At 51.8% G+C, this 26,039-nt stretch overlaps 1 protein-coding gene across 1 annotated transcript in view; it reads right to left on the bottom strand.

The window, feature by feature from the left end:
• Positions 1–26,039, bottom strand: part of LOC139235273 (ER membrane protein complex subunit 9-like) — a 41,002-nt gene that overhangs the window by 10,005 nt on the left and 4,958 nt on the right. The window contains exons 2-4 of the mRNA XM_070866416.1: positions 11,185–11,418; positions 5,422–5,498; positions 2,010–2,079 (exon numbers count right to left, since the gene is read on the bottom strand). Of these exons, the coding sequence (XP_070722517.1) occupies positions 2,010–2,079; positions 5,422–5,498; positions 11,185–11,391 (354 nt within the window). The 5' untranslated portion in view covers positions 11,392–11,418. The remainder of the gene's footprint in view (positions 1–2,009; positions 2,080–5,421; positions 5,499–11,184; positions 11,419–26,039) is intronic.

The raw sequence follows: 26,039 nt of genomic DNA, 5'->3' as shown, positions 1-26,039 counted from the left end.
AGAAAAAGATTAGTGAAGACAAACGTAGGTCCCTTGCAGTCGGATTCAGGTGAATTTATAATGGGGAACAAAGAAATGGCCGACCAATTGAACAAATACTTTGGTTCTGTCTTCACAAAGGAAGACACAAATAACCTTCCGGATGTACTAGGGGACCGAGGGTCTAGTGAGAAGGAGGAACTGAAGGATATCGTTACTAGGCGGGAAATTGTGTTTGGGAAATTGATGGGATTGAAGGCCAATATATCCCCAGGACCTGATAGTCTACATCCCAGAGTACTTAAGGAAGTGGCCCAAGAAATAGTGGATGCATTGGTGATCATTTTCCAACAGTCTATCGAATCTGGATCAGTTCATACGGACTGGAGGGTAGCTAATGTAACACCACTTTTTAAAAATGGAGGGAGAGAGAAAACAGGTAATTATAGACCGGTTAGCCTGACATCAGTAGTGGGGAAAATGTTGGAATCAATCATTAAGGATGAAATAGCAGCACATTTGGAAAGTAGTGATACGATTGGTCCAAGTCAGCATGGATTTATGAAAGGGAAATCATGCTTGACAAATCTTCTGGAATTTTTTGAGGATGTAACTAGTAGAGTGGACAAGGGACAACCAGTGGATGTGGTGTATTTGGACTTTCAAAAGGTCCCGCACAAGAGATTGGTGTGTAAAATCAAAGCACATGGTATTGGGGGTAATGTACTGACGTGGATAGAGAACTGGTTGGCAGACAGGAAGCAGAGAGTCAGGATTAATGGGTCCTTTTCAGAATGGCAGGCAGTGACTAGTGGGGTGCCGCAGGGCTCAGTGCTGGGACCCCAGCTCTTTACAATATACATTAATGATTTAGATGAAGGAATTGAATGTAATATCTCCAAGTTTGCAGATGACACTAAGCTGGGTGGTGGTGTGAGCTGTGAGGAGGATGCTAAGAGGCTGCAGAGTGACTTGGACAGGTTAGGTGAGTGGGCAAATGCATGGCAGATGCAGTATAATGTGGATAAATGTGAGGTTATCCACTTTGGGGGCAAAAACACGAAGGCAGAATATTATCTGAATGGCGGCAGATTAGGAAAAGGGGAGGTGCAATGAGACCTGGGTGTCATGGTACATCAGTCATTGAAAGTTGACATGCAGGTACAGCAGGCGGTGAAGGCAAATGGTATGTTGGCCTTCATAGCTAGGGGATTTGAGTATAGGAGCAGGGAGGTCTTACTGCAGTTGTACAGGGCCTTAGTGAGGCCTCACCTGGAATATTGTGTTCAGTTTTGGTTTCCTAATCTGAGGAAGGACGTTCTTGCTATTGAGGGACTGCAGCGAAGGTTCACCAGACTGATTCCCGGGATGGCTGGACTGTCATATGAGGAGAGACTGGATCAACTGGGCCTTTATTCACTGGAGTTTAGAAGGATGGAAGGGGATCTCATAGAAACGTATAAGATTCTGACGGGACTGGACAGGTTAGATGTGGGAAGAATGTTCCCGATGTTGAAGAAGTTCAGAACCAGAGGTCACAGTCTAAGGATAAGGGGCAGGCCATTTAGGACTGAAATGAGGAGAAACTTCTTCACTCAGAGAGTTGTTAACCTGTGGAATTCCCTGCCGCAGAGAGTTGTTGAGGCCAGTTCATTGGATATATTCAAGAGGAAGTTCGATGTGGCGCTTACGGCTAAAGGGATCAAGGGGTATGGAGAGAAAGCAGGAAAGGGGTACTGAGGTGAATGATCAGCCATGATCTTATTGAATGGCGGTGCAGGCTCGAAGGGCCGAATGGCCTGATCCTGCACCTATTTTCTATGTTTCTATGAAGTGCCGTAACCCACAGGGCTACGGACCGAGAGCTGGAAAGTGGGATTCGGCTGGGGTAGCTCTTTGTCGGCCGGCGCGGACACGATGGGTCGAGATGGCCTCCCTCCGTGTTGTAAATGTCTGTGATTTTTAAGGCACGGATCAGTTGGGGGGGGGGGGGGGGTGACTGGCCTGTTTGTGAGCTGTTAATGACTTACCATAATCAGCACTGCTCCTCTGACATGTTCGGCTACCCGGTCTGCAATCTTGACAGCGACAGAGTTTAGACTTTAAGTGAAAGAAAAGGAGAAATAAAGAGAAAGAAATTAGAAAATGGTCATGGCCCCTTGCAGGCGAGTTGTGTGAGCCACTGATTCTCTGAGACGAGCTTTGTTTATCAAAAGGAGACCTCCAGCTCATGTGATAAACATTACAACTGCTGACTTGGACACGGATCCAACGTTTCCTCATCGTCACTGGGCCCAAACGCTGGAATTCCCTCCCTAACAGCACCGTGGCTGCAGTGTGCACCATCCACAAGATGCACTGCAGCAACTGGCCAAGGCTTCTTCGACAGCACCTCCCAAACCCGCGACCTCTACCCCCGAGAAGGACAAGGGCAGCGGGTCCATGGGAACACCACCCCCTCCACGTTCCCCTCCCAGTCACACACCATCCCGACTTGGGAATATATCGGCCGTTCCTCCATCGTCGCTGGGTCACAATCCTGGAACTCCCTCCCTAGGCGAATGGGATGTTGGCCTTCATTGCGAGAGGGATGGAGTACAAAAGCAGGGAGGTCCTGCTGCAACTGTACAGGGTATTGGTGAGGCCGCACCTGGAGTACTGCGTGCAGTTTTGGTCACCTTACTTAAGGAAGGATATACTGGCTTTGGAGGGGGTACAGAGACAATTCACGAGGCTGATTCCGGAGATGAGGAGGTTACCTTATGATGATAGATTGAGTAGAATGGGCCTTTACTCGTTGGAGTTCAGAAGGATGAGGGGTGATCTTATAGAAACATTTAAAATAATGAAAGGGATAGACAAGATAGAGGCAGAGAGGTTGTTTCCACTGGTCGGGGAGACTAGAACTAGGGGGCACAGCCTCAAAATACGGGGGAGCCAATTTAAAACCGAGTTGAGAAGGAATTTCTTCTCCCAGAGGGTTGTGAATCTGTGGAATTCTCTGCCCAAGGAAGCAGTTGAGGCTAGCTCATTGAATGTATTCAAGTCACAGATAGATAGATTTTTAACCAATAAGGGAATTAAGGGTTACGGGGAGCGGGCGGGTAAGTGGAGCTGAGTCCACGGCCAGGTCAGCCATGATCTTGTTGAATGGCGGAGCAGGCTCGAGGGGCTAGATGGCCTACTCCTGTTCCTAATTCTTATGTTCTTATGTTCTTATGTAAAAATAAGACTTTCATTACTACAGTGCCTTTCAGGTCCACTGGACGTCTCAAAGCACTTTACAGCCGAAGAAGTACTTTTAAAAAAAGTTTTGGCACTGTAAACTCCAATGAGTACAGGCCTAAACCTGCTCAATCTTTCCTCATTCTTCATATAGGGAGTATAAAAGCAGGGAAGTCCTGCTACAACTGTACAGGTTATTGGTGAGGCCACACCTGGAGTACTGCGTACAGTTTTGGTCTCCTTATTTAAGGAAGGATATACTTGCTTTCGAGGCAGTTCAGAGAAGGTTCACTTGGTTGATTCCTGAGATGAGGGGGTTGTCTTATGAGGAAATGTTGAGCAGGTTGGGCCTATACTCATTGGAGTTTAGAAGAATGAGAGGTGATCTTATTGAAACGTATAAGTTACTGAGGGGGCTCGAAAGGGTGGATGCAGAGAGGATGTTTCCCCTCGTGGGGGAATCTCGAACTTGGGGGCATAGTCTCAGAATAAGGGGCCGCCCATTTAAAACTGAGATGAGGAGGAATTTCTTCTCTCAGAGGGTTGTAAATCTGTGGAATTCTCTGCCCCAGAGAGCTGTGGAGGCTGGGTCATTGAATATATTTAAGGCGGAGATAGACAGATTTTTGAATGATAAGGGAATAAAGGGTTATGGGGAGCGGGCGGGGAAGTGGAGCTGAGTCCATGATCAGATCAGCCATGATAAGAACATAAGAAATAGGAGCAAGGAAATTATGCTTGACGAATCATCTAGAATTTTTTGAGGATGTAACTAGTAGAGTGGACAAGGGAGAACCAGTGGATGTGGTGTATTTGGACTTTCAAAAGACCTTTGACAAGATCCCACACAAGAGATTATTGTGCAAAATTAAAGCACATGGTATTGGGGGTAATGTATTGACGTGGATAGAGAACTGGTTGGCAGACAGGAAGCAGAGAGTCGGGATAAACGGGTCCTTTTCAGAATGGCAGGCAGTGACTAGTGGGGTGCCGCAGGGCTCAGTGCTGGGACCCCAGCTATTTACAATATACATCAATGATTTGAACGAAGGACTTGAGTGTAATATCTCCAAGTTTGCAGATGACACTAAGCTGGGTGGCGGTGTGAGCTGTGAGGAGGATGCTAAGAGGCTGCAGGGTGACTTGGATAGGTTAGGTGAGTGGGCAAATGCATGGCAGATGCAGTATAATGTGGATAAATGTGAGGTTATCCACTTTGGTGGCAAAAACAGGAAGGCAGATTATTATCTGAATGGTGACAGATTAGCAAAAGGGGAGGTGCAACGAGACCTGGGTGTCATGGTACATCAGTCATTGAAAGTTGGCATGCAGGTACAGCAGGTGGTGAAGAAGGCAAATGGTATGTTGGCCTTTATAGCGAGAGGATTTGAGTATAGGAGCAGGGAGGTCTTGCTGCAGTTGTACAGGGCCTTGGTGAGGCCACACCTTGAATATTGTGTGCAGTTTTGGTCTCCTAATCTGAGGAAGGACGTTCTTGCTATTGAGGGAGTGCAGCGAAGGTTCACCAGACTGATTCCCGGGATGGCAGGACTGACATATGAGGAGAGACTGGATCGACTCGGCTTATATTCAGTGGAATTTTGAAGGATGAGAGGGGATCTCATCGAAACATTAAATTCTGACGGGTTTAGACAGGTTAGATGCAGGAAGAATGTTCTCGATGTTGGGGAAGTCCAGAACCAGGGGACACAGTCTAAGGATAAGGGGGTGAGCCATTTAGGACTGAGATGAGGAGAAACTTCTTCACTCAGAGAATTGTGAACCTGTGGAATTCTCTACCGCAGAGAGTTGTTGAGGCCAGTTTGTTAGATATATTCAAAAGAAAGTTAGATATGGCTCTTACGGCTAAAGGGATCAAGGGGTATGGAGAGAAAGCAGGATTGGGGTACTGAAGTTGCATGATCAGCCATGATTATATTGAACAGTGGTGCAGGCTCAAAGGGCCGAATAGCCTACTCCTGCACTTACTTTTTATGTTTCTATACGGCCCCTCGAGCCTGCTCCGCCATTTAATACAATCATAGCTGATCTTATTGAACAGTGGAGCAGGCTCGAGGGGTCAAATGGCCGACTCCTGCTCCTATTTCCTTTGTTCTTAAATCTGCCTCCTCCCCTGCCCATACCCAGACATCCTGCGTTCCCACATCCAAACACCATCCCACCTCCCTCTCCCAACACAACACTGCAGCCCCTCACCTGGTGTCCCTCACATGGTTGTTGGCCTGGTAATATCCGGCAATCACCTGATTGTTTGCGGCACTCCACAGATCAACCTGTAACAACAAACATCGACAACACATGATCAATGCACCTATCTGTATCAATGGAGTACATTTCACGGATTTATATAGCGCATCTAACGTATTAAAACCATCACAATTTGACACCGAGCCATTATTAGATATTAGGCTGGTGACCAAAAGCATGGTCCGAGAGGTAGGTTTTAATAACACCAACGTTCATTTATACAGTGCCTTTAACGTGGTGAAATGCCCCGAGGTGCTTCACAGGAGTGTTGTGAGATTTTTTTAAATGTGGCACAAGTAGAAATTAGGGCAGGTGACCAACAGCTTGGTCACAGAGGTAGGTTTTGACGGCGCGTCTTGAAGGAGGAGACAGAGGTAGAGAGGTGGGGAGGTTTAGGGAGGGAGTTCCAGAGCTTGGGGCCCAGGCAACAGAAGGCACGGCCACCAATGGTGGAGCGATTATAATCAGGGATGGTCAGGAGGGCAGAATTAGAGGAGTGCAGACATCTCGGGGGGTTGTGGGGCTGGAGGAGATTACAGAGATAGGGAGGGAGCGAGGGCCATGGAGGGATTTGAACACGAAGATGAGAATTTTTTTTTTTTAAATTGAGGTTTTGGCGGACCGGGAGCCAGTGTACACCAGTGGGTGAAGGGGACTCGGTGCAAGTTAGGACACGGGGCAGTGAGCACAGGGGGTGATGGGTGAGTGGGACTCGGTGTGAGTTAGGACACGGGGCAGTGAGCACAGGGGGTGATGGGTGAGTGGGACTTGGTGCGAGTTAGGACACGGGGCAGTGAGCACAGGGGGTGATGGGTGAGTGGGACTTGGTGCGAGTTAGGACACGGGGCAGTGAGCACAGGGGGTGATGGGTGAAGGGGACTCGGTGCAAGTTAGGACACGGGGCAGTGAGCACAGGGGGTGATGGGTGAGTGGGACTTGGTGCGAGTTAGGACACGGGGCAGTGAGCACAGGGGGTGATGAGTGAGCGGGACTTGGTGCGAGTTAGGACACGCGGCAGCGAGCACAGGGGGTGATGGGTGAGTGGGACTCGATGCAAGTTAGGACACAGGGCACAGGGGTGATGGGTGAGCGGGACTCAGTGCGAGTTAGGACACGGGGCAGTGAGCACAGGGGGTGATGGGTGAGCGGGACTCAGTGCGAGTTAGGACATGGGTCAGGGAGCACAGGGGGTGATGGGTGAGCGGGACTCGGTGCGAGTTAGGACACGGGGTCAGCGAGCACAGGGGGTGATGGGTGAGCGGGGCTCGATGCAAGTTAGGACACGGGGCACAGGGGTGATGGGTGAGCGGGACTCAGTGCGAGTTAGGACATGGGTCAGGGAGCACAGGGGGTGATGGGTGAGCGGGACTCGGTGCGAGTTAGAACACGGGGTCAGCGAGCACAGGGGGTGATAGGTGAGCAGGACTCGGTGCGAGTTAGGACACGGGGCAGTGAGCACAGGGAGTGATGGGTGAGCGGGACTGGGTGCGAGTTAGGACACGGGGCAGTGAGCACAGGGGGTGATGGGTGAGCGGGGCTCGATGCAAGTTAGGACACAGGGCACAGGGGTGATGGGTGAGCGGGACTCAGTGCGAGTTAGGACACGGGGTCAGCGAGCACAGGGGGTGATGGGTGAGCAGGACTCGGTGCGAGTTAGGACACGGGGCAGTGAGCACAGGGGGTGATGGGTGAGCGGGACTCGGTACGAGTTAGGACACGGGGTCAGCGAGCACAGGGGGTGATGGGTGAGCGGGACTTGGTGCGAGTTAGCACATGGGGCAGCCGAGTTTTGGATCACCTCTAGTTTCCATAGGGTGGAATGTGGGAGGCCAGCCAGGGGTGGTTTGGAATAGTCAAGTCTGGAGGTACAAAGGCCTGGACGAGGCTGAGACAGGAGCGGAGACGGCCATGTTACAGGTGGAATTAGGCGGTCTTGGTAATGGACTGGTAACTGTGAACCTGTGGAATTCTCTACCACAGGAAGTTGTTGAGGCCAGTTTGTTAGATATATTCAAGAGGGAGTTAGATGTGGCCCTTACGGCTAAAGGGATCAAGGGGTATGGAGAGAAAGCAGGAACGGGGTACTGAGGGAATGATCAGCCATGATCTTATTGAATGGTGGTGCACCTATTTTCTATGTTTCTATGTAACTCTTCCCCCCCACCCACCCACACCACCAAACCCCACCCCGACACCGCACGAACAAGGACCCGAGTACCCAGGCAAGCATCTCTCACCGGCAGCTCCTCGGCACTGAAGGCCGTCACTCCCCCAGACTTGCTGCTTTGCTCCTGGGATGTGAGCGAGGCCGGTGGTCCGGGTTTGGGGCCCGTTCCTCGTTGGCCTGGACGCGATACGGAAGCGTCGGTCACGCAAAGGCCAACGGGGTCCCATCCAGCATTTTCCCCGTCCAGTGAACTCACCCTCGCCTATCACGACACGGAAACTCCCTACCCGCGCACTCTCCCGTGTAATCTCCCGGGACAGGCGACGAGCCAGGTTGAATTCCGGGGGCGGGGGTGGGTGGGTAATCTGGTAAATTCCTCTGCGCTACGTTTAGTCGCCCGAAACTAGTCCAGGAGAGAGCGATTTACCCGGGTGATATCTGGACGCCAAGTGTTAAATCTCGAGGCGAGGTTACACAAATTTAGGGTTGTATTTCCTGGAATTTAGACGGTTAAGGGGTGATTTGATCAAAGTTTTCAAGCTATTAAGGGAACTGATGAGGGGTAGAGAGCGAGAGAGCGAGAGAGAGAGACGGACTATTTCCGCTGGCTGGGGAGTTTAGGACGAGGGCCATAGAGCCTGAAATTAGAGCCAGGTCCTTCAGGAGTGAAATTAGGAAACACTTCGACACACAAAGGGTGGTAGAATTTTTGAACTCTCTTGCACAAAGACTTGATGCTAGATCAATTGTTAATTTTAAATCTGATTGATAGATTTGTTAGCCACAGGTATGAAGGGATATGGGGCAAAGACGGGTAAATCGATTGGGTCACAGAGCAGCCATGATCTCCCTGAATGGCGAACAGATTGGAGGGGCTGAGTGGCCTCCTCCTGTTCCGATGTTCCGAGGAGACCAGGCTGACTCTGATCTACATTACAGGATACAGGAGTGTGATGGAACACTCCCCACTTGCCTGGATGAGTTCAGCTCCAACAACACTCGAGAAGCTCGACACCATCCAGGACAAAGCAGCCCCGCTCGATCGACACGCTCCCCACCACCTTCAACACTCACTCCCTCCACCACCGGCGCACCGTGGCTGCAGTGTGCACCGTCTACAAGATGCACCGCGGCAACTGGCCAAGGCTTCTTCGGCAACACCTCCCAAACCCGCGACCTCTAACCCCTAGAAGGACAAGGGCAGCAGGCGCACGGGAACACCACCTCCTCCACGTTCCCCTCCCAGTCACACACACCATCCCGACTTGGGAATATATCGGCCGTTCCTCCATCGTCGCTAGGTCACAATCCTGGAACTCCCTCCCTAACAGCACTGTGTGGGAGCACCTTCACCACACGGACTGCAGCGGTTCAAGAAGGGGGCTCACACCGTCTCCAGGGGCAATTAGGGATGGGCAATAAACGCCCGGCCTTGCCTGCGACGCCCACATCACATAATTGAATTAAAAAATATACATTTGATAACACTCCTGTGAAGTGTCCTGGGACGTTTTATTGTGTTAAAGTCGCTGTATAAATGTAGGTTGTTGTTGTACCTATTGGGTGATCTCCACCACTGCCAGAAACCGGTGCAGGTCTCGCTTGAAGGAATGCAGCGAAATGGCATCCACTGCACCAGCCATAACCTGTAAGAACAGGAGTCGGCCATTCGGCCCCTCGAGCCTGCTCCGCCATTCAATGAGATCATGGTTGATCTGCTAACTCAACTCCACTTTCCCGCCCGATCCCCATATCCCTCGATTCCCTTAATATCCAAAAATCTACCGATCCCAGTCTTGAATATACTCAAAGACTGAGCCTCCACAGCCCTCTGGGGCAGAGAATTCCAAAGATTCACCCCCCTCTGAGTGAAGACGTTTCTCCTCATCTCCGTCCTAAATGGCCGACCCCTTATCCTGAGACTGTGTGACCCCTGGTTCTAGACTCCCCAGCCCGGGGGGGGAAACACCCTCCCTGCATCTACCCGGGAGTTCAGAAGAATGAGAGGTGATCTTATCGCAACATATAGCACAATGAGACGACTTGACAAGGTGGATGCAGAGAGGATGTTTCCCCTCGTGGGGGAATCTAGAACTAGGGGACATAGTCTCAGAATAAGGGGCCGCCCGTTTAAAACAGAGATGAGGAGGAATTTCTTCTCTCAGAGGGTTGTAAATCTGTGGAATTCTCTGCCCCAGAGAGCTGTGGAGGCTGGGTCATTGAATATATTTAAGGCGGAGATTTTTGAGCGATAAGAGAGTGAAGGGTTATGGGGAGCGGGCGGGGAAGTGGAGCTGAGCCCATGATCAGATCAGCCATGATCTTATTGAATGGCGGAGCAGGCTCGAGGGGCCGAATGGCCAACTCCTGCTCCTATTTCTTATGGTCTTATGAGCCCTGTAAGAATTTTGCATGTTTCAATGAGATCACCTCTCATTCTTTTAAACGCTAGAGAATATCGGCCTAGTCTGCTCAATCTCTCCTCATAGGACAATCCCCCCATCCCAGGAATCAGTCTGGTGAACCTTCGCTGCACTCCCTCAATGGCAAGTACAGGTTGAACCTTCGTTAACCGGAACCCTGGGGACCTGGCCTGTTCTGGATAAGGGATTTTTCCAGATGAAGGATGGTCACATTAAATTGGATGGTACAGGTGCTGGGCAAGGGGATTATCAGGGGCTGGCTGGCTTGAGGCTGGAAGTGCGGCAGAGAGATCGTGGGGTGTGGAGGGGGGAGGGGGGGGGGGAGAGCGGTGGATCGCGGGGTCAGGCCAGCGATTGGCAGCGAGGAAGGGTTTCAAATTGTTCATGTCGGAGTTCTGCGCATGCGCCACCCGACATGAACAATTTGAAGCCCGGGGAATGGTTCTGGATAAGGGAGTTCTGGATAGGGGAGTTCTGGATAAGGGAGTTCTGGATAAGGGAGTTCTGGATAAGAGAGTCCTGGATAAGGGAGTTCTGGATAAGGGAGTTCTGGATAGGGGAGTCCAGGATAAGGGAGTTCTGGATAAGGGAGTCCAGGATAAGGGAGTTCTGGATAGGGGAGTTCTGGATAAGGGAGTTCTGGATGAGGGAGTTCAGGATAAGGGAGTTCTGGATAGGGGAGTTATGGATTATGGGAGTTCTGGATTAAGGGAGTTCCGGATTAAGGGAGTTCTGGATTAAGGGAGTTCCGGATTAAGGGAGTTCCGGATTAAGGGAGTTCCGGATTAAGGGAGGTTCAACCTGTTATATCCTTCTTGAGGTAAGGAGACCAAAACTGTGCACAATGCTCCAGGTGTGGTCTCACCAGGGCCCGATACAATCAGTCTGGTGGACCTTTGCTGCACTCCCTGAGAATGAACTGCAGCGTTGAGGACAGCTGTAGCCTACGCCCCCGACCGCCCCCTAGCGCCCTGACTCAGCGCAGACCGCAGGGCGGTGGGGGATGGAAACTGGGCTCTCTGTGGGGGCCGGGGACTCGGCGTAGCACCCCCCTCCACCGCCCACCCCCCCCCCGCCCCCCCCTCCCCTCGCCCGCTGATCCGGACCTGCGCCTGCACCCACCTGGTTGAGGGCCACCTCCAGCATGACGGTGAGGGCGAGGCTGTTGTGGAAGAGCGGCACGCAGTCAGTCAGCAGGAGGCACTCGCCCCCCGGCACCTCCGGCACCTTGTCGGCCAGCAGCAGGCCGTTCACCGCACGGCAGGGGTACTTGGCGGCGTGAAGCTGCATCTTCACATAGGCCTGGGCCGCCATCTCCACTTCGGCCATCTTCCGAGGGGGCTGGGCGAGCGGCACCTGGGGGGGAACAGAGAGAATCGCATCGAAATTACAGCACGGAGGGAGGCCATTCGGCCCATCGTGTCCGCGCCGGCCGACCAAGAGCTACCCGGCCTAATCCCACTTTCCCGCTCTGGGTCCGTAGCCCTGCGGGTTACGGCACTTCAGGGGCACATCCAGGTACTTTTTAAATGTGGTGAGGGTTTCTGCCTCTACCACCCTTTCAGGCCGTGAGTTCCGCCCCAGACCCCCACCGCCCTCTGGGTGAAGACATTTCCCCTCAAAACCTCCCCCCAATTACTTTAAATCTGTGCCCCCTGGTTGTTGACCCCTCTGCCCAGGGAAACAGGTCCGTCCTATCCACTCTATCCAGGCCCCTCATCATTTTATACACCTCAATCAGGTCTCCCCTCAGCCTCCTCTGTTCCAAAGTAAACAACCCCAGCCTATCCAATCTTTCCTCACCGCTAAAATTCTCCAGTCCAGGCAACATCCTCGTAAATCTCCTCTGTACCCTCTCCAGTGCAACATCATGGTAAATCTCCTCTGTACCCTCTCCAGTGCAACATCCTGGTAAATCTCCTCTGTACCCTCTCCAGTGTAACATCTTGGTAAATCTCCTCTGTACCCTCTCCAGTGCAACATCCTGGTAAATCTCCTCTGTACCCTCTCCAGTGCAACATCCTGGTAAATCTCCTCTGTACCCTCTCCAGTGCAACATCCTGGTAAATCTCCTCTGTACCATCTCCAGTGCAACATCCTGGTAAATCTCCTCTGTACCCTCTCCAGTGCAACATCCTGGTAAATCTCCTCTGTACCCTCTCCAGTGCAACATCCTGGTAAATCTCCTCTGTACCCTCTCCAGTACAAACATCCTGGTAAATCTCCTCTGTACCCTCTCCAGTGTAACATCCTGGTAAATCTCCTCTGTACCCTCTCCAGTGTAACATCCTGGTAAATCTCCTCTGTACCCTCTCCAGTACAAACATCCTGGTAAATCTCCTCTGTACCCTCTCCAGTGTAACATCCTGGTAAATCTCCTCTGTACCCTCTCCAGTGCAACAGCCTGGTAAATCTCCTCTGTACCCTCTCCAGTGCAACATCCTGGTAAATCTCCTCTGTACCCTCTCCAGTACAAACATCCTGGTAAATCTCCTCTGTACCCTCTCCAGTGTAACATCCTGGTAAATCTCCTCTGTACCCTCTCCAGTGCAACAGCCTGGTAAATCTCCTCTGTACCCTCTCCAGTGCAACATCCTGGTAAATCTCCTCTGTACCCTCTCCAGTGTAACATCCTGGTAAATCTCCTCTGTACCCTCTCCAGTGCAATCACATCCTTCCTGTAATGTGGTGATCACATGATCCTCCTCCCACCCCTCTTCATCTAACTCCATCAACATATCCTTCTATCCCTTTCTCCCTCATGTGTTGATTGAGCTTCCCCTTAAACGCATCTACGCTATTCGCCTGAACCCCTCCCTTGTGGTAGCGAGTTCCACATTCTCACCACTTGCTGACAGACAGACTTGCATTTATATAGCGCCGTTCACAACCACCGGACGTCTCAAAGCACTTTACAGCCAATGAAGTACTTTTGGAGTGCAGTCACTGTTGTAATGCAGTAAACACTTTAGCCAATGTGCGCACAGCAAGCTCCCACAAACAGAAATGTGATAATGACCAGATAATCTGTTTTATTGTTATGTTGTTTGAGGGATAAATATTGGCCCCAGGACACCGGGGACAACTCCCCCTGCTCTTCTTCCAAATAGTGGCTCTGGGATCTTTTACATCCACCTGAGAGAGCAGACGGGGCCTCGGTTTAACGTCTCATCCAAAAAACGGCACCTCCGACAGTGCGGCACTCCCTCAGCACTGCACTGGGAGTGTCAGCCTAGATTTATGTGCTCAAGTTCCTGGAGTGGGACTTGAACCCCCAACCTTCTGACTCCGAGGCGAGGATGCTGCCCACTGAGCCAGGGCTGTCACTGCAAAGTTTCCCCTGAATTCCCGATTGGATTTATTAGTGACTAGCTTATATTCCTCGCCTCCCCGTCCCACCCGTTCTGGTCTCCTCCAGAAGTGGAAACATTTTCTCTACGCCTACCCCATCGAACCCTTTCATAATGTTAAAGACCTCCATCAGTTGACCCCTCAGTCTTGTCTTTTCTAAAGAACCCCAGGCCTGTTCAATCTTTCCTGATAGGTATAACCTCTCAGTCCTGGTATCATAGGGCCCAAATTTCCCCAGCCGCCTAGAGCAGCGCCGTTAGGGGTGGCACACCGACTTTTTGGGGCAAAAAAGAGCGGCAAAAACTTACCTTCCACTTTGGCCGCTCCCTCGTCATCTGGATCCATCGGCGTGGCGCTGCAGAGCCTGGGGGGGGGGGGGAGAGGCGGAGCTTCGGCCGCACTGGCGGGGGAGCAGGGCTTGGGCCCAGCATGTTGTGGAGTGCGGCAGGGGGACCCATGTCTGCCTGAGCATGTGCGCATGCGCAATGGGCGTTTCAGCATGTGCGCTTTGCGCAATGGGTGTTTCAGCGTCTGCGCATGGGCGTTTCAGCATGTGCGCTTTGCGCAATGGGCGTTTCAGCATGTGCGCATGCATAATGGGCGGTTCAGTGTGTGCGCATGGGCGTTTCAGCGTGTGCGCATGGGTGTTTCAGCATGCGCAATGGGCGTTTCAGCGTGTGCGCATGGGCGTTTCAGCGTGTGCGCATGGGCGCTTCAGCGTGTGCGCAATGGGCGTTTCAGCGTGTGCGCAATGGGCGTTTCAGCGTGTGCGCATGCGCAATGGGCGGTTCAGCGTGTGCGCAATGGGCGTTTCAGCGTGTGCGCATGGGCGTTTCAGCATGTGCGCATGGGCGCTTCAGCAGGTGCGCATGCGCAATGGGCGTTTCAGCGTGCGCGCATGCGCAGTGCAGCATGAAGCTTGGCAATCGGCCAATTAAAGGGAGCGTGTCCTCAGTATCATTGGCAATGGACCATATATAAAGGTAAGGTTTGAATATTGATTTTTTGTGTGGCTGAGCGAGTGGAAAGGAGTGCTGGATAGGTGGAAGAGAGGTGGAAGTGTGATTTTTTTTTTGAACATTACCTGCTTGTGAGTCCAATAGACGAATGGCGCAAGAGTGTGCAAAAACGAACCAAGAATTTCCTCCACGAGGAGGTGGAGAAACTAGCGACTGGCATTGCGGAGAAATGGCTGGAGCTGGACATCAGCAAGAGTGGTCCGTCAAACGTTTCACCCGAGGAAATGAGCAGAAGATGGAACCTAGTTGCAGAAGAATTCTCCGCAGGGGTCAATACCGCAAGATCTGGAAGCCAGTGCAAGAAGAAATGGCAGGGCGTTGGTCAAGTAGTGAGTGCAAGTACTATCTTCATCTTTAAATTGAACTGCAGTGGACAATGTGAGCATCTGTAGGTTGTCCCACCCATCAGAAGCGAACCATGGCTGAAAATTAATATTTTCATCTTTGCAGAAGAAATTGGCCCACATCAAAAGGGAGAGAACTGGAACAGGAGGAGGTCCGTCAAATCTGCACCAACGGTCACCCCTGGAACAGAGGGTTGCTGCCTTGCTGAGTCACACCGGCAGCAAAAGAATCAGCTCTGCACAAGCTGGACCCACACGCGAGGGTGAGGGCGAGTCATTAAAATGCATCGTCGCCCTTCAAATCTATCTGCTGACCGGCCTGCTACGCGTGAGACTGCTCGTGCCACCCATCTTGCCCCCTCCTGCGCTGCTGACCATTTGACTGTTCTGTTGTATTTTGCAGAAGACGAAGGCGCTCCTCAACATCCTGAAGGTCCGCCAGAGGATCCAGATGTGTGCGCTCCAGACCAAGGCAGGTGGAGGGAGGAGGGTTCCGTGGAAATGTGTTCACGGGAGAATGCTGACCGCCATATGGATCAGGACGTAGCACAGGGCATCACACGGCCAGAAACCTCCATGAGCTCCTCGGCGATGTTCCATGGGCTCACACCTTCCGAGGTCGCGGGGTCCCGGTGACCTGTGGCGAAATGCATCTCGGGACACCCAGTCCCCCCACCGTCCCAGCCTGCGCACCGGCACCGGAGGGGTGCCACTAGGCAGAGCCACGGCGAGGGGAAGGATAAGCCGACCAGTCTCTCCTGAGAGGCGGCCCTCGGCAAAGGTTAGTCAGGTTGTGTCATTGGGTGAGGGGGACCAAACGCCCTCACAAGATCACTCGCGGGGTACGCGGTGAGCTGGCAACACTGCCGGGTGAAATGTCAGAGGGTGCGCAAGCGATGGCAGATGCCACGGGGGAGTGAGCTACCACGACAAGGGCACCACGGCCGGAGACTCAAATGCCACTCCCACTTCAATCCACGCACCAGCCACCGGTCAGACCCAAGCCGGGCCCCCAACCCCCTCTCACCACCATCAGCGACCCTACGAGGAAGTGCACTTTCCCCGAGATGTGGCTGAGGGGGTTGGGTGCAGCCTTTCTTTGCTGTTGTTGAAGTGCACTGTAAGATATCCAATAAAAGATATGTTGCATTAAAACGGAATCATGATCCAGTAGGACCACGCAACATTTAGGGCCAATTGTAAAAAGTAAAAATCCCTCACCCCTGCAGTCATGTGTGCCTGCCGCCCTGAGTCCGGGCGGGAGGGCTAGCTGGTGCTTTCTACACTCGGCAAGGCAGGACTGCTCGATTTGCAGTAGCTGATTTATCTTTCATTTATTTGTGATGATGTTGTGCAGCTGTTGTGCTGAAGATGTTGGTGATGTTGTGTGCTGATGTTGTGAAGGTCTTTAGTGCTTTAGAATCCTCTAACTCACCTCCCCCCCCTCCCCACCGCCACGATCTCTGGCTACCTGCGCTGATTTCTTAAGTGTAGGTAAGGTTTTTCTGTGCCGACAAAAGTGGCCACATACACTGGCCTAAGTTAGTTTGGAGGAACTTTCAGCTGGCCAAATTAGCTTCTATGGCCAGAAGAGGTGTAAGTGGCTTGTCACGCCCCCTTTTGGAGAGAACAAACTAAACTAGAAAAAAAACTGACTTACACTGGAGCAAGTTAAATGGGGAAATTTGCGATTTTTAAGTTACTCCAAAAAAAGCTACTTACTCCAAAAAAAACGGGGCAACTCACGGGGAAATTTGAGCCCATAAATAGGAGATCTGTTTTGCACCTTCTCCAGTGCCTCCATATCCTTTTTATAATAAAGACCAGAACTTGTTGACAGTGCTCCCAAGTGTGGTCTAACCGTGGTTCTGTACAAGATGAAATCTATCCCTCTCATAATGAACCCCAATGCTTGCTTTATTTGTGGCCTTATTAACCAAGTCCCGCTCACCCATCACCCCCTGTGCTCACTGCCCCGTGTCCTAACTCGCACCAAGTCCCGCTCACCCATCACCCCCTGTGCTCACTGCCCCGTGTCCTAACTCGTACCAAGTCCCGCTCACCCATCACCCACTGTGCTCACTGCCCCGTGTCCTAACTTGCACTGAGTCCCGCTCACCCATCACCCCCTGTGCTCACTGCCCCGTGTCCTAACTCGCACCGAGTCCCGCTCACCCATCACCCCCTGTGCTCGCTGCCCTGTGTCCTAACTCACACCAAGTCCCGCTCACCCATCGCCCCCTGTGCTCACTGACCTACACTGGCTCCCGGTTAAGCAATGCCTCGATTTCAAAATTCTCATCCTTGTTTACAAATCCCTCCATGGCCCTCGCCCCCTCCCTATCTCTGTAACCTCCTCCAGCCCCACAACCCCCCGAGATGTTTGCGCCCCTCTAATTCTGCCCTCCTGAGCATCCCTGATTATAATCGCTCCACCATCGGTGGCCGTGCCTTCTGTTGTCTGGGTGAAGAAATTTCCCCTGAAATCCCCTCTAAACCTCCCCCCAATTACTTTAAATCTACGTCCCCTGGTTGTTGACCCTCTGCTAAGGGAAATATGCATTCTATCCAGAACCCTCATAATTTTATACACCTCAATAAGGTCTCCCCTCAGCCTCCTCTGCTCCAAAGAAATAAACACCGGCCTATCCAATCTTTCCCCATGGCTAAAATTCACCAGTCCAGGCAACATCTCCTCTGTGCCCTCTCTCGTGCAATCACATCTTTCCTTGAATGTGGTAACCACATGAGCCTCCTCCTCAGCTCTGGAACTCCCTCCCTAACCCCCTCCGCCTCTTTTAAGACGCTCCATAAAGCCTGCCTCTTTGACCAAGCTTTTGGTCGCCTGGCCTAATTTCTTATTTTGCGGCAAATTTACGTGGTTGTCTTGTAACGTTGCCGTGGGCCGATGTAGTTCGTAGAAGACGCTATATAAACACAAGTTGTTGTGTTGCCACTTGTAAGGACCAAATTGGATGAGGCCTGTGGGGGGGGGAAACCAGGCGGGAATCGCAGATTACAGCCGCGAACGGGAAATTCTGCCAACCGAGGTCCCACCTCCTGTCATTTTCCGGCGCGAACCGAGGAGGCGGACGCGCGTTCTGTGGGCGCGCGTTCTGTGGGCGCGCGTTCTGTGGGCGTGCGTTCCGTGGGCGCGCGTTCTGTGGGCACGCGTTCCGTGGGCGCGCGTTCTGTGGGCGCGCGTTCCGTGGGCGCGCGTTCCGTGGGCGCGCGTTCCGTGGGCGCGCGTTCCGTGGGCGCGCGTTCTGTGGGCGCGCGTTCTGTGGGCGCGCATTCTGTGGGCACGCGGACGGCGAACGAGGGAAAACGGTGGGGGTACCAGTCGCTCGGCCAAAACCTGTCTTCTCCCGACATACACACACACACACACTCTCTGGTGGGCCGCGTTTAGGGCCCAGTCCGGGTCGCCTGGGCCCCGATACTGAAATGTCGGTCACAAAAAGGCCAACTGGTCCATCCAGCCTTGCCCCGTACAGTAAGCTCACCCTCGCCTATCACACTCCCTACCCGCGCACTCCCGTCTAACCTCCCGGGACACAGGCGAACGCCCATGGTCAATTCGGGAGGGGGGGCGGGTTGGGAAGGGACGTGGGAGAAATCTAGAAAATTCCTCTGCGATACGTTTAGTCGATCGCAACTAGTCTTGGGGCAATGACACAAACTTAGGTTTGTATTTCCTGCAATTTAAATGGTTAAGGGGTGATTTAACATAAGAACATCAGAAACAGGAGCAGGAGTCGGCCATTCGGCCCCTCAAGCCTGCTCCGCCATTCAATAAGATCAGGGCTGATCCGATCGTGGATTCAGCTCCACTTCCCCGCCCGCTCCCCATAACCCTTCACTCCCTTATCGCTCAAAAATCTGTCTACCTCCACCTTAAATATATTCAATGACCCAGGAGGAAGCCATTCAGCCCCTCAGGCCTGTTACTTAGAAACAGGAGAAGGCCATTCAGCCCCTCGAGCCTGTTACACAGGAACAGGAGGAGGCCATTCAGCCCCTCGAGCCTGTTACATAGGAACAGGAGGAGACCATTCAGCCCCTCGAGCCTGTTACATAGGAACAGGAGGAGGCCGTTCAGCCCCTTGAGCCTGTTACACAGGAACAGGAGGAGGCCATTCAGCCCCTCGAGCCTGTTACATAGGAACAGGAGGAGGCCATTCAGCCCCTCGAGCTTGTTACACAGGAACAGGAGGAGGCCATTCAGCCCCTCGGACCTGTTACATAGGATCAGAAGGTCATTCAGCCCCTTGAGCCTGTTACACAGGAACAGGAGGAGGTCATTCAGCCCCTTGAGCCTGTTACACAGGAACAGGAGGAGGCCATTCTACTGACTCTGGATCAGTTCCTATGGACTGGAGGGTTGCTAATGTAACACCACTGTTTAAAAAGGGAGGGAGAAAGAAAACAGGTAATTATAGAGCGGTTAGCCTGACATCAGTAGTGGGGAAAATGTTGGAAGCAATTATTAAAATTGAAATTGCAGCACATTTGGAAAACAGTGACAGAATCGGTCCAAGTCAGCATGGATTTATGAAAGGGAAATCATGCTTGACAAATCTAGAATTTTTTGAGGATGTAACTAGTGGAGTGGACAAGGGAGAACCAGTGGATGTGGTGTATTTGGACTTTCAAAAGGCTTTTGACAAGGTCCCACACAAGAGATTGGTGTGCAAAATTAAAGCACATGGTATTGGGGGTAATGTACTGACGTGGATAGAGAACTGGTTGGCAGACAGGAAGCAGAGAGTCGGGATAAACGGGTCCTTTTCAGAATGGCAGGCAGTGACTAGTGGGGTACCGCAGGGCTCAGTGCTGGGACCCCAGCTATTTACACTATACATTAATGATTTAGATGAAGGAATTGATTATAATATCTCCAAGTTTGCAGATGACACTAAGCTGGGTGGCGGTGTGAGCTGTGAGGAGGATGCTTAGAGGCTGCAGGGTGACTTGGACAGGTTAGGTGAGTGGGCAAATGCATGGCAGATGCAGTATAATGTGGATAAATGTGAGGCTATCCACTTTAGTGGTAAAAACACGAAGGCAGAATATTATCTGAATGGCGGCAGATTAGGAAAAGGGGAGGTGCAACGAGACCTGGGTGTCATGGTTCATCAATCATTGAAAGTTGGCCTGCAGGTACAGCAGGCGGTGAAGAAGGCAAATGGTATGTTGGCCTTCATAGCTAGGGGATTTGAGTATAGGAGCAGGGAGGTCTTACTGCAGTTGTACAGGGCCTTAGTGAGGCCTCACCTGGAATATTGGTTCAGTTTTGGTCTCCTAATCTAAGGAAGGACGTTCTTGCTATTGAGGGAGTGCAGCGAAGGTTCACCAGACTGATTCCCGGGATGGCAGGACTGACATATGAGGAGTGACTGGATCAATTGGGCCTGTATTCACTGGAGCTTAGAAGAATGAGAGGAGATCTCATAGAAACATAAAATTCTGACGGGACTGGACAGGTTAAAGGCAGGAAGAATGTTCCCATTGCTGGGGAGTTCCAGAACCAGGGGTCACAGTCGAAGGATAAGGGTAAGCCATTTAGGACCGAGATGAGGAGAAACTTCTTCACTCAGAGAGTGGTTAGCCTGTGGAAGAGCAGAAAGTTGCTGAGACCGGTTCGTTAGATATATTCAAGAGGGAGTTAGATATGGCCCTTCCGGCCAAAGGGATCAAGGGGTATGGAGAGAAAGCGAGAAAGGGATACTGAGGTGAATGATCAGCCATGATCCTATTGAATGGCGGTGCAGGCCCGAAGGGCCGAATGGTCTTCTCCTGCATCTACTTTCTATGTTTCTGTGCTTCATTCAGACTCTTGAGCCTGTTACACAGGAACAGGAGGAGGCTCATTCAGTCCCTCGGGCCTGTTACACAAGAACAGGAGGAGGCCCATTCAGCCCCTCGAGCCTGTTACACAGGAACAGGAGGAGGCCCATTCAGCCCCTTGAGCCTGTTACACAGGAACAGGAGGAGGCCCATTCAGCCCCTCGAGCCTGTTACATAGGAACAGGAGGAGGCCATTCAGCCCCTCGGGCCTGTCACATAGGAACAGGAGGAGGCCATTCAGCCCCTCGAGCCTGTTACACAGGAACAGGAGGAGGCCATTCAGCCGCTCGAGCCTGTTACACAAGAACAGGAGGAGGCCCATTCAGCCCCTCGGGCCTGTCACATAGGAACAGGAGGAGGCCCATTCAGTCCCTCGAGCCTGTTACACAGGAACAGCAGGAGGCCATTCAGCTCCTCGAGCCTGTTACATAGGAACAGGAGGAAGCCATTCAGCCCCTCGAGCTAGTTACACAGGAACAGGAGGAGGCCATTCAGCCCCTCGAGCTTGTTACATAGGAACAGGAGGAGGCCATTCAGCCCCTCGAGCCTGTTACACAGGAACATGAGGAGGCCGTTCAGCCCCTTGAGCCTGTTACACAGGAACAGGAGGAGGCCATTCAGCCCCTCGAGCCTGTTACATAGGAACAGGAGGAGGCCATTCAGCCCCTCGAGCTTGTTACACAGGAACAGGAGGAGGCTATTCAGCCCCTCGGACCTGTTACATAGGATCAGGAGGTCATTCAGCCCCTTGAGCCTGTTACACAGGAACAGGAGGAAGTCATTCAGCCCCTTGAGCCTGTTACACAGGAACAGGAGGAGGTCATTCAGCCCCTTGAGCCTGTTACACAGGAACAGGAGGAGGCCATTCTATTGACTCTGGATCAGTTCCTATGGACTGGAGGGCTGCTAATGTAACACCACTGTTTAAAAAGGGAGGGAGAAAGAAAACAGGTAATTATAGAGCGGTTAGCCTGACATCAGTAGTGGGGAAAATGTTGGAAGCAATTATTAAAATTGAAATTGCAGCACATTTGGAAAACAGTGACAGAATCGGTTCAAGTCAGCATGGATTTATGAAAGGGAAATCATGCTTGACAAATCTAGAATTTTTTGAGGATGTAACTAGTGGAGTGGACAAGGGAGAACCAGTGGATGTGGTGTATTTGGACTTTCAAAAGGCTTTTGACAAGGTCCCACACAAGAGATTGGTGTGCAAAATTAAAGCACATGGTATTGGGGGTAATATACTGACGTGGATAGAGAACTGGTTGGCAGACAGGAAGCAGAGAGCCGGGATTAACGGGTCCTTTTCAGAATGGCAGGCAGTGACTAGTGGGGTACCGCAGGGCTCAGTGCTGGGACCCCAGCTATTTACACTATACATTAATGATTTAGATGAAGGAATTGATTGTAATATCTCCAAGTTTGCAGATGACACTAAGCTGGGTGGCGGTGTGATCTGTGAGGAGGATGCTAAGAGGCTGCAGGGTGACTTGGACAGGTTAGGTGAGTGGGCAAATGCATGGCAGATGCAGTATAATGTGGATAAATGTGAGGCTATCCACTTTAGTGGTAAAAACACGAAGGCAGAATATTATCTGAATGGCGGCAGATTAGGAAAAGGGGAGGTGCAACGAGACCTGGGTGTCATGGTTCATCAGTCATTGAAAGTTGGCCTGCAGGTACAGCAGGCGGTGAAGAAGGCAAATGGTATGTTGGCCTTCATAGCTAGGGGATTTGAGTATAGGAGCAGGGAGGTCTTACTGCAGTTGTACAGGGCCTTAGTGAGGCCTCACCTGGAATATTGGTTCAGTTTTGGTCTCCTAATCTAAGGAAGGACGTTCTTGCTATTGAGGGAGTGCAGTGAAGGTTCACCAGACTGATTCCCGGGATGGCAGGACTGACATATGAGGAGTGACTGGATCAACTGGGCCTGTATTCACTGGAGCTTAGAAGAATGAGAGGAGATCTCATAGAAACATAAAATTCTGACGGGACTGGACAGGTTAAAGGCAGGAAGAATGTTCCCATTGCTGGGGAGTTCCAGAACCAGGGGTCACAGTCGAAGGATAAGGGTAAGCCATTTAGGACCGAGATGAGGAGAAACTTCTTCACTCAGAGAGTGGTTAGCCTGTGGAAGAGCAGAAAGTTGCTGAGACCAGTTCGTTAGATATATTCAAGAGGGAGTTAGATATGGCCCTTCCGGCCAAAGGGATCAAGGGGTATGGAGAGAAAGCGAGAAAGGGATACTGAGGTGAATGATCAGCCATGATCCTATTGAATGGCGGTGCAGGCCTGAAGGGCCGAATGGTCTTCTCCTGCATCTACTTTCTATGTTTCTGTGCTTCATTCAGACTCTTGAGCCTGTTACACAGGAACACGAGGAGGCCCATTCAGTCCCTCGGGCCTGTTACACAAGAACAGGAGGAGGCCCATTCAGCCCCTCGAGCCTGTTACACAGGAACAGGAGGAGGCCCATTCAGCCCCTTGAGCCTGTTACACAGGAACAGGAGGAGGCCCATTCAGCCCCTCGAGCCTGTTACATAGGAACAGGAGGAGGCCATTCAGCCCCTCGAGCCTGTTACACAGGAACAGGAGGAGGCCCATTCAGCCCCTTGAGCCTGTTACACAGGAACAGGAGGAGGCCCATTCAGCCCCTTGAGCCTGTTACACAGGAACAGGAGGAGGCCATTCAGTCCCTCGAGTCTGTTACACAGGAACAGGAGGAGGCCCATTCAGCCCCTTGGGCCTGTCACATAGGAACAGGAGGAGGCCATTCAGCCCCTCGAGCCTGTTACACAGGAACAGGAGGAGGCCCATTCAGTCCCTCGAGTCTGTTACACAGGAACAGGAGGAGGCCCATTCAGCCCCTCGAGCCTGTTACACAGGAACAGGAGGAGGCCCATTCAGCCCATCGAGCCTGTTACACAGGAACAGGAGGAGGCCATTCAGCCCCTCGAGCCTGTTACATAGGAACAGGAGGAGGCCATTCAGCCCCTCGAGCTTGTTACACAGGAACAGGAGGAGGCTATTCAGCCCCTCGGACCTGTTACATAGGATCAGGAGGTCATTCAGCCCCTGGAGCCTGTTACACAGGAACAGGAGGAAGTCATTCAGCCCCTTGAGCCTGTTACACAGGAACAGGAGGAGGTCATTCAGCCCCTTGAGCCTGTTACACAGGAACAGGAGGAGGCCATTCTATTGACTCTGGATCAGTTCCTATGGACTGGAGAGCTGCTAATGTAACACCACTGTTTAAAAAGGGAGGGAGAAAGAAAACAGGTAATTATAGAGCGGTTAGCCTGACATCAGTAGTGGGGAAAATGTTGGAAGCAATTATTAAAATTGAAATTGCAGCACATTTGGAAAACAGTGACAGAATCGGTTCAAGTCAGCATGGATTTATGAAAGGGAAATCATGCTTGACAAATCTAGAATTTTTTGAGGATGTAACTAGTGGAGTGGACAAGGGAGAACCAGTGGATGTGGTGTATTTGGACTTTCAAAAGGCTTTTGACAAGGTCCCACACAAGAGATTGGTGTGCAAAATTAAAGCACATGGTATTGGGGGTAATATACTGACGTGGATAGAGAACTGGTTGGCAGACAGGAAGCAGAGAGCCGGGATTAACGGGTCCTTTTCAGAATGGCAGGCAGTGACTAGTGGGGTACCGCAGGGCTCAGTGCTGGGACCCCAGCTATTTACACTATACATTAATGATTTAGATGAAGGAATTAATTGTAATATCTCCAAGTTTGCAGATGACACTAAGCTGGGTGGCGGTGTGATCTGTGAGGAGGATGCTAAGAGGCTGCAGGGTGACTTGGACAGGTTAGGTGAGTGGGCAAATGCATGGCAGATGCAGTATAATGTGGATAAATGTGAGGCTATCCACTTTAGTGGTAAAAACACGAAGGCAGAATATTATCTGAATGGCGGCAGATTAGGAAAAGGGGAGGTGCAACGAGACCTGGGTGTCATGGTTCATCAATCATTGAAAGTTGGCCTGCAGGTACAGCAGGCGGTGAAGAAGGCAAATGGTATGTTGGCCTTCATAGCTAGGGGATTTGAGTATAGGAGCAGGGAGGTCTTACTGCAGTTGTACAGGGCCTTAGTGAGGCCTCACCTGGAATATTGGTTCAGTTTTGGTCTCCTAATCTAAGGAAGGACGTTCTTGCTATTGAGGGAGTGCAGCGAAGGTTCACCAGACTGATTCCCGGGATGGCAGGACTGACATATGAGGAGTGACTGGATCAATTGGGCCTGTATTCACTGGAGCTTAGAAGAATGAGAGGAGATCTCATAGAAACATAAAATTCTGACGGGACTGGACAGGTTAAAGGCAGGAAGAATGTTCCCGTTGCTGGGGAGTTCCAGAACCAGGGGTCACAGTCGAAGGATAAGGGTAAGCCATTTAGGACCGAGATGAGGAGAAACTTCTTCACTCAGAGAGTGGTTAGCCTGTGGAAGAGCAGAAAGTTGCTGAGACCAGTTCGTTAGATATATTCAAGAGGGAGTTAGATATGGCCCTTCCGGCCAAAGGGATCAAGGGGTATGGAGAGAAAGCGAGAAAGGGATACTGAGGTGAATGATCAGCCATGATCCTATTGAATGGCGGTGCAGGCCCGAAGGGCCGAATGGTCTTCTCCTGCACCTACTTTCTATGTTTCTGTGCTTCATTCAGACTCTTGAGCCTGTTACACAGGAACAGGAGGAGGCCCATTCAGTCCCTCGGGCCTGTTACACAAGAACAGGAGGAGGCCCATTCAGCCCCTCGAGCCTGTTACACAGGAACAGGAGGAGGCCCATTCAGCCCCTTGAGCCTGTTACACAGGAACAGGAGGAGGCCCATTCAGCCCCTCGAGCCTGTTACATAGGAACAGGAGGAGGCCATTCAGCCCCTCGGGCCTGTCACATAGGAACAGGAGGAGGCCATTCAGCCCCTCAAGCCTGTTACACAGGAACAGGAGGAGGCCCATTCAGCCCCTTGAGCCTGTTACACAGGAACAGGAGGAGGCCATTCAGCCCCTCGGGCCTGTCACATAGGAACAGGAGGAGGCCCATTCAGCCCCTTGAGCCTGTTACACAGGAACAGGAGGAGGCCCATTCAGCCCCTTGAGCCTGTTACACAGGAACAGGAGGACGCCCATTCAGCCCCTCGAGCCTGTTACATAGGAACAGGAGGAGGCCATTCAGCCCCTCGGGCCTGTCACATAGGAACAGGAGGAGGCCATTCAGCTCCTCGAGCCTGTTACACAGGAACAGGAGGAGGCCATTCAGCCCCTCGAGCCTGTTACACAGGAGCAGGAGTCGGCCATTCAGCCCCTCGGGCCTGTCACATAGGAACAGGAGGAGGCCATTCAGCCCCTCGAGCCTGTTACACAGGAACAGGAGGAGGCCCATTCAGCCCCT

Source organism: Pristiophorus japonicus, chromosome 23 (genome assembly GCF_044704955.1).
Source record: "Pristiophorus japonicus isolate sPriJap1 chromosome 23, sPriJap1.hap1, whole genome shotgun sequence".
NCBI classification, from domain to species: domain Eukaryota; kingdom Metazoa; phylum Chordata; class Chondrichthyes; family Pristiophoridae; genus Pristiophorus; species Pristiophorus japonicus.
This window is presented reverse-complemented; position numbering and strand designations above follow the sequence as displayed.